Here is a 9812-nt window from a genome sequence, read left to right on the forward strand (position 1 = left end):
TTAGTTAACAAATGAATTCTTAAGCTCACTGTATTATAATATTATAATATTTATGTTAGTAATAAATTAGCATAAATATTTTAATATTCTAATTTGTATTGGAGATAATATTGATAAGAATTCAATCTGATGATGTTTAAGATTTGGACTTTTGGAACGTAAACGAATTTCAATCTAACGAGTATCAAGGAAGTTTAAAAGGTTTAAGATTTAAACTAGGAACGAAAATGAATGTAATGTGAAAATACAGATAAAAAAAACATACTTAACCCTAATTTTTATTAAATACTATATTTTAATAATTCTATATAAAAAATGAATTTTGTTAATCATCAACTATTAAATTATAATTTCATATTATAATTATTGATGTCAAATTGTATTAAAACTGAATTACAATGCAGATTGATAATAATAATGGTAAGAATAATATGTTTCTAATTAAAAAAAAATACTATCTCATTTTTAAATTAGTTAAACCCTTGATCTTTAAAATGCTAGTCATTCTGCATTTGGCATTCTTGTTATGACATTTTCTGGAGTGACGATTATGTGGCACTGTTTGATATTGATAAGTAAATTTTGGATGAGATATTTGGTTGTTGAATTGGTTGAGGGTAGAATGTGGTTTGTTGTTTAAAAAGCAACAAGCTTTTCATTTGATTTTTCATATGCATCATCATATCACAACACTTGCAGGCGTCATGTAAATTTGTGAACTTTAAAATTCTTTAAACATGGTGACTCTAGTGAAGTTCCGTGTAGAATTTTCTTAGAAGCCACTCATGTTTTGAGATTGATGCACACTTTAAAATAATGGAAATTTGTAAGAGTATCATATATTGAGTTGTAGCAGCATCTCCTAATCCAACAAGTAATGCATCAAGAAAAGAAATTAGCTAAAAATCAAAACGTTTCAGCCATTAACCATAATGGGAAAGTTTCAGAGACCAGGCAAGGAGAACTAATGCCACAACACTTTTTGAGTCCACACAAACCCACCATTCTCTTATACATAACGTCACTCCATCTACAACTATCCACATAAATTTAACAATTTAATATTATGTTAATATTGTTACATCATAACTAGAGACTAATCTGGTTTATGACAGTGTAATTGTTGTTTAATAAACTAATTTTTGTATATAGTTGAGATCTGATTATTTTTTGTAAGAACATGAGCACGAAATGTCTAACTGCTATGTACAAATATTGTATAAGTATCGTGACAGTGTTAATACGCCAGTGTGACAATAAATATAATAATACTTTTTTGGATAAAATAATCACAGTACTAACAATCAATCAATCAAAACCAGTCAACTGGTGTCACACCTGAGATAAAAGTTTCTGTATCAAATAAACTATTAGTGGTCATTGGTGAAGATCGATCTTGACCTGAATTTCCTAGTTAATTGGGAAAGTTCCCAGGCACCAGCTTTGGATTATACATATCATGAGTTCAAGTTATTTATCCAAAACCACACTCATAATTAGTGATGACTCCATGATGTGGATTAACACAACTGCAAAGAAACTTTCAGAAAGGTGATTTTAATTTCTCTAGAAAATTGCAGGTTATGACTTATGTAGAAGTTGTGCAAAAAACTTGTCCAGAAGAAATTTATTTTAGTTTTCTTATTAAGAAGAGCATAAATAATGAGTATTTAATATGAAGTAAAGAATGGTTGAGAAAGAAATCCATTTACACTTGATTGATCTAGGACAGATCACCATCTGTTGCGTGTAAGCATGAAGACCGCTGGTTGCGTTGAAAATGGGCTTAAAAATCAATGTGCCATCAACGTGGTTTTGATCTCAAATTTGGCAGCATTTGACTTACCTTAGCACTAATTAATTCTGCATGTCCCATGCCTCCATGGCCAGCAATTAAATTAAGCAAAAGATGATGAAAGAACCATTCATTAATTAAATCTATTCAACATTGTTACCCTCTGAATGGCTACTACTTTTGGGCGGTTTCAGAAGAACCAAATAAGCTGCCCTCACTCCTTAAGTCCAACAACTCTGAAGCAACACCTACCTCATTATTTCATACACAAGATTCAAGACTGCACAGTTATAGCAGAATCATGTAATCAATTGCTAACTACTCACTTTGCAGATGCTTAACTAATTATCTTACAAAGTTTTAATCTATTATTGCAGTTGTGATTGCTGTTTTGTTACATCTGATATTGTGAAAAGTTATAAACAAATACATGTAGCAAAGTTGTTGAGGATGAAAATTGATGATCAATCCTGATGCTTTTGTTTTGTTTTCTGTATATCTCAGATGATAAATTCTTGGTATGCTTTCCCTAAAGTTCATGGGTGTACAATCCAAAGAATGATTTTATAAAAGGTAAAGAAAAAATAAATAAAAGAATTTCATGAATGAATTAGAGGATGATATTTCATTCAAGAGGGGCAGAGAAGGATGCCAGGGAGATGCTAGTAGGGCTGCCTTCAATGAAAGCCAATGCCCTCTCCAAGTTAGCAACTATGTCAGTCATTTCTGGCCTCTCTTTTCCCTCCATGTTCACACAGTGCATAGCAGTGTAAGCCATGATCTCAAGGGACTCAACCTCATTTACTTCTGGCTGTCCAACTCTGTAATCCAACACACTCCAAAGCTCTCCTGATGCTATCTTTGGACCTGTGTGTTCCACTACCCCTATAGGGCTTGACCCATCTTCAGTTTTGAACACAGCTCTCTTTCCTGTCAGAAGCTCCAGCATCACCACTCCTAAACCATACACATCACTCTTTGTGGTTAGCACATTCAACACATAGTACTCAGGGTCTATGTAGCCAACAGTTCCAACTGCCTTGGTGGACATCAATTCTTGCTCAGTCTCGGGCCAAATTAGTGACAATCCAAAGTCTGATACTCTGGCATTCCAGTTTGAGTCCAAAAGTATATTTGATGACTTGATATCCCTGTGAATAATGGGTGGCACAGCATAGTTGTGAATGTACTCAATTCCCCTAGCAGCGCCCAATGCAACCTTGATCCTCATCTTCCAAGAATTTAAAATGCTGCTACTCTTCTCAGTATTGTTTTTGTCATGCAAATGGTCATAAAGTGAGCCATTGCTCATGTACTCATAGACCAAAAGCCTCTCATCATTCTCCTCGCAGAACCCAATTAGCCTCACCAAATGCTTGTGGTGAAGCCGGGATAGCATGGCCAGTTCAGAATCAAAAGCAATTTCTTTCTCCTGAAATTTCTTCTTCATGGTACTAGTATCTCCTCTTTTAATAGCCACTTCACGACCATCTCCAAGCATACCTTTGTAAACACTGCCGAAGCTACCAGCACCTATCTTATTATGCAATGAGAAATTCTCAGTGGCTGTTGCCAGTTCACGCAATGAGAAACTCTCAGTCCTGTCCACATGCTTGGATGATGAACCACTCCTATGCCTCCTCAATCTTCTTGACCCATGGCTTTTACTAGAAAAAGTTCTAAAGGTTGTCCCATTTGAACCAACATTAGGCATTGGGATTATATCCACATAGGCATCACTCTCTGAGCTTGTAGGCTTCACAGAACTATTACTTACTTCTCTCCTCACCAAAACCCTCTTTGCACCAAACCAGAGGAAATAAACAATAGTGCAAAGACCGGCAAAAGCCCCAACTGATCCAACAACCATAAACACCACAAACTCCTTCAATTTTCTTCCTTCATGTGAAGAAGACACTTGTGATGATTCTGGTGGAAACAATGGCACAGCCAGTGGAACCTCAGTGTGGCAAGCATAACAAATTTTCCCAGACCCGTGACAAAGAGCATCAGAATCAGGATATGTACCACAAGAGCTACCACATCCATCCTCAACACAAGGAGCCGGGAGAATCACTCCCAATGGAATCTCATTAGGCACATCAAACCCACCCTTACCACCCCAACAAACCACAGACAAATTCCCAGTCATCAACCCACAAATATAATCCAAACCAGCAACAAGAGACTCAAAAGAAACACCCTTCACCACATCACTATCAAAACCACCCCCCCAACACACAACAACCCCATTCCTCCGCCTAATGCCACACGTGAAACCGTCTCCCAAAGCAAGACTCGAAAAATCTAAAGAACCTAAAAAAACACTGTTTCCAAGTTGACCTGAACTATTGTTCCCTCCACAAATCAAAGCCCCATGAAGAGTCAAACCACATGCATGAGACACCCCAGCAACCAAACTCGTCATAGAAATATTCTCAAACTTTCTTTGAATCTGACCAATGATATATGCACCCTCATCATCACCACCACCCCAGCAGACAACCCTCCCGCTCTCTCTCAATATCCCACATGAAAAACCACGACCACATGTGACGCTTCGAAACCTTAAGCTCTCCGAGGGAGAAACAAGCTCCATCCTCCCGTTTCCTCTCCAGCACCTCACCACACCGGATTGCACCTCCCTCGCGCACACCTGGGAATCACCAACAGACACGTCGGCCAACTGCACCACGTCGCTGTGGAAGACCCTCTTGGGGTAGAACGCACCGTCTGCGGCGGCGGTATCCCAGCAGTGGAGGCTCCACCCGCCGGAGCGCAGACCGCAGAAGAAGCTCCTGCCGCCGGATATGGTCTCAAAGGAGGCGTTGGGGAGCGTGAGAGGGACGCGCCTGCCGTCCCGGGAGCACTGTATGCGGTGGTGGAGCTCCCCGGCGACGACACCGCACACGGTTGCGGTGCCGTACGTGACGGCGATGGTTGCGGCGGAGCCGAGGCCGTGCACGGCGGTTATAGAGAAAACGGCGAAGAGGGAGAGGGAGAGAGTGAAGGGTGGTGTCATTGGGAAGGTGTGAGTTTCTTCTTCTTCATTTGAGAGGGAAATTATTGTGAGGAGTTTGAAGGTGACACCATTTGCGAGAGACTAATAGAGAAAGTGTGTGAGAAAATAAATGCAAACGGTAAACATTAACTATGCTATTAATTTTATTTTACATTTATTTGTTCAAAAATATAATTGTAAATTAATATGGGTTGTTCGTTTCTTAATAGATTTATAACATTGTTTTTTATTTCTCCTTTGAGGACCAGGGAATATAATTAAAAAGAATGAGGTGGTGATGATGTCTTATTCACATAAATGGTAAATTTGATGGCAAATAACTTAGATTTCAAACAAAATTTAATAACAGTTAAATAAATTTTTAAATTATTGTGAAATAATGATAATAATAATAATATTTTATTTTTATAATCAATACTAATTAAAATTAAAAATATTTTAAATGTAATATTTGGCGTTATTAATATATTTTTACTTACAATGTTTATTTTTATATCTTCAAATATATTGTCTATTGTCTTTTCTTAACAAAAATGTTTTGCATGTGATCTTTATTTTTATAAATAAAGAAAAATAAAAATAAAATATTTTTATGAATTATTAGGATCACATATGAGAATAAGTGAGAAACCAAAAAATATATTTAGAGAAAAAAATTAACTGTCTTATTTATATGGAGAAAAACATATATTAAAAGCTTAATTTTTTTTACAAAAATTAATTATGTATATGTATATGTATATCTATATATAGAGAGAGAGTTTTCCAATTGTAATCTCTTTAATTAGTAGTAAAAATCGTCTTAAATGTATATAGAAACATAACTAATATTTTTATTAAAATGATTTATATTTTTTAATATAAATTTAACATTATAAATGTTTAAAGTAATAAAAATTAAATAATATACAAATATGATTGAAAAAAAGACTGTTTAAGATAATATGTATAGTTGTTTTAAAGATATATAAGTAAAATTTATTCCAAAATAAACTAATTATTATTTGTAGTAGTATTAATAGTAATTTTGAATGTAAAAATATTGTATATTCTCAACATAGTGTAGCACTTTTCTATAATTTTAAAATTTTAAATCAACAGGTATTTTAAATTTTGTTCTTAATACCGTTACTCAAATTTAGTCTTCAATTTTTAATATTTTATATTAAACTTTTTATTTTGTCTTACATTTAAATAATTTATTTTTTTCATTAAAATATATTTTTTTATCATGTCTTTTATCTCTCATATATTATTATCAAATTTAATATATTTTTCTTTGTTAATAATTAATATTATTTTAAAGTAGCATGCAATCAAACAAAACGTTTCTTTGACTGAATATAATGTCTTTCCATTCATATATCTATTTTTCAATTTACATTTTTAAAAGTTTACAGTTAGTTTTGTGTTTATAATTAAGAAGAAGATTGAATGCGTTGCAGTTGAGGACAGTGTGGTCCCTCAAAATATTGGAAAACTCGTGATGTCGTAATGGTAATAAATGGTTGCGTTTTGAGCACAAAACCCTAATTAAGGAATTGAATTTTTATCTTTTTCTTTTTCTTTTTATTCTCCTAATTATTTAAATAAAAATTAATGTATAAATTAGATTCAGGAATTTGTCAACGCGAGTAAGAGCTTTAAACTTTATAAATTATTTTCTGTTTTTTAAGTGATGTATTTGCGAAAGGTTTTTATTTTATTTTTATTTTTAAAGTTTAAAACAATATTAATTATTATTTTTTTGTTATATTTCTATATTTCATCTAATTTTTATTTAGTTTACATGTATATATTTATTAAAGTGTACAAATGCAAGATAAAATATAAAATTTTGTAAATTTTCTAGAAAAAAAATTCATTAACAAAATATTTACATCATCAATAAAGTTAAACCAATGTTTTTTTTGTTGTATGATAATTTTGTATTTGCCCTTTATAAGGATATTTTCAATGCAAATTTCTATTTAGGATCTTTAATTTAAGACTTAATCCCATAAAAGAAAACATCCGTTGTAATATGTAATGTGATATGATGAAAGTCTGAATATTTTATAAAATCTTAAGTATTTATAATTAAAAAAAAAATTAATTATACAATTAAATTATTTGTTAACTCATACAGAATTGAAGTGTCAATATAATAAATAATTGGAAGAATATGTTTGATGAGATTTCACTACTTAAACCAAAATTACAAGAAAATCTTAAAAATTATATAAAAGATTGGTCAAAGTAAAATAAGATCTTATGAGAAGATCTTATAAACTTTTGCATTAAAAAATGTTCGCACAGTTTGGTTGATTTCTTAGATTCACTCATATTTTTACTATCACATTAAAATAATATATTTAATTATTAATAAATAATTCTCAAATTCTAGTGAAATTTATTATCTTTGTTCTCTTGATAAACCTTAAACTATATATAAATTATTTTTAAAGAATAATATGGACGTATATATTGAAAAAAATAATATTTTTTTATGTTATTTTTAGATAATAGTGAATTAAATTCTAGATTTTTCTACTATAGTAACTCAAATACTATTTCATACTTATTTGGATCACTTAATAATTTCTATGAGATAATAATAAATATTACTTATAATAATTTTTATCTCAATTATTATCTTATAATTTTAATTATAATATTAATTGTTAGATTAAATACTTATTATTAGATTAAAAATAATAATTAATCATTATAATATAATTCTTTATATAATTTAAATATCACAATTTAATTATAACTTGAACACTTGATCTTTGTCGCAGTTTATCCAACATTCAACAATTTAACCATAAATGGTTGAATTTTTTAGATTTATATAATCTCTAGTGTATGATTGGACTGTAAGTCTACATAATCTCTACTATAAGACAATTGACACTATTTAAAAGTAAAAAAATATTTTATTCAAAGAAAAAACTAGTGAAAGTATAATTAGAAAATTATTTAGTGAGGAAAAAAATAAAAGAATATTTAAAATTACTATATTATCTTTGTATACTATTTATATAATTTTTAAATAACATATTTATTTCCTTTATAAGAAAACTATAAAGTAATATTTCAAAATCAATTTAAAGAACATTATCATTATAGACATAATTAGTGTATAATGGATTATTATTATTATATAATTTTTTTTGTTGAATAGTTTTTTGATATTTTTAAAATTAATTTATATTAAAAATAAAATTCCTAAAAAATCAGCATTTTTATTCAATAATTAATAAATATATTATTTTAATATTAATAGTAACTTTTATTACCGTTAAATTAACCTGTAATATCTTAATAAAATATTTGTAAATGTATTAACAAGTGACAGTATCAAAACTAGTATAAACATCCTTAATTAAAAGTTGTTAGAATCAAATTAACATATTTATTAAATTTAGAAAATAAAAGTTATTAAATTTTCTTAGAAATACTAATTTTAATACAAGCTAATTTTAAAGGTAGAAAAAACTTATTTATTTTTATCTTTTTTCAAAGGTTTTGCTACATTGAAAGAATGTGGTGAGTGATACATTTTGATGATTTTTAATGTTGAGTACTGTTGTAGAAATACTGTTTAAGTTTCACTTATTATCATTATCGAATTTATTTATAGTTATATCTAGTAAATGTACATCCAACAATTTTGTTGTATCTATCTAACATAAGAAGTTGCCTTTATTATTGAACCAAAACTAAAGATTTTTTTCTTCTTGCATCTCTATTTTCTTTTCTCCCTGATATTGTTTATATTAAAAAAATTAAAATAATATGTATATATATATATATATCACTACAAGAAAATTATCAAATAAAAACCAATTTTTAAAGACCAAAATAATTAGTTGCAATAGTAACTAAAGTAAAAACCATTTTAGAAACTAAAAAAATGTTTATAAATTAGTTTCTATTATTGTTAAATAGTTTCTAAATTGGTATCTAATTAGCTACCAAGGTTTTAACTACCAATTATTTAGTTTCTAAATTTGGTAGCAAAAATATTGGTTGTTAATTAGATAGCAATTTAGAAACCATTTAACAATAATAGAAACTCATTTAGAAACCAAAAAGTATTTAGTCCCTAAAATGGTCTATAATTTAGTCATTATAGTAATTAATTATGTTTGATCTCTAAAATTGGTTTCTATTTCATAATTGTATTGTAGTGTACTATCAAGGTTAAATGGTCTCGGAGTGTTTAAGTATCCGGTATTGATCAAGACATGTTTAAATGCATTAAGGTTAAAAAATATTAATAAGGCCGGTCATGATTCACGTACTATGTGACACAACAGTATCATAACGATATAAATAAGCTTAATAATTATTATTATGTATTTATTATATCAAATACTTAGAGTGTCTAAACATCTTTTACAACTATTTTTCTGATCAATAATTAAAAAAAAAAGTAAAGTATCATCGAAACAAAGTTAATTGTTTAGGGTTTAATTTTTTGCCATTTTTTTACAAGAAAATTATATATTATGTATTTTAAAGAATTACATTCATAATATAGTTGAATTAAACTAAATATATAGCAAAAATTAATCACCCAATTTGATATGCACTTATAAATTGATTTTAAAGAAATGAATGAGTTCATCAAAGTCAACCCTAATCCATCATCACCTTTAGAAAGCTAAACACACCTTTTAATGCAGGAACATCTACACTGTTCACAGATGTCATCTTTCTTTAGCTATTGGAACATTCTATGCCTTTTGAAATTTTTATAATTATACATTTCAAATGTTGTTCTGTTTTAAGAAATAGTATTTTATGGAGTAACATCATATAAATACCTTCCCTTCTCAAAACATAAATTTTTTTTTGGAGGATTGAACAATCATGCAAAGTTGACATAAATAACATAAGATGAGTTAGTTGTTTATGTGACATGTGAACCTCTTCAGAGATATTTAATTTGAAAGAATGCAGACTTTTGACTTATATGCATATGCTATATTTTGCAAATTTGGTTTG

The 9812-nt window shown here is 29.5% G+C and overlaps 1 protein-coding gene across 1 annotated transcript; it reads right to left on the minus strand.

Moving 5' to 3' along the window:
• Nucleotides 1-2132: 2132 nt before the first annotated feature.
• LOC137831472 (putative serine/threonine-protein kinase-like protein CCR3) lies at nt 2133-4928 on the minus strand. The gene has a single exon (XM_068639159.1). The coding sequence runs from the start codon at nt 4815-4817 to the stop codon at nt 2421-2423; it is 2397 nt and encodes a 798-aa protein (XP_068495260.1). The 5' UTR covers nt 4818-4928; the 3' UTR covers nt 2133-2420.
• Between the last annotated feature and the right edge of the window lie 4884 nt (nt 4929-9812).

The sequence above is a fragment of the Phaseolus vulgaris genome, chromosome 6 (genome assembly GCF_000499845.2).
Source record: "Phaseolus vulgaris cultivar G19833 chromosome 6, P. vulgaris v2.0, whole genome shotgun sequence".
In the NCBI taxonomy this organism is placed as follows: Eukaryota; Viridiplantae; Streptophyta; class Magnoliopsida; order Fabales; family Fabaceae; genus Phaseolus; species Phaseolus vulgaris.

Bases quoted from the DNA above. Each gene is read 5' to 3' on its own strand.
- LOC137831472 (XM_068639159.1), bottom strand. From the start codon at position 4,817: ATGACACCACCCTTCACTCTCTCCCTCTCCCTCTTCGCCGTTTTCTCT.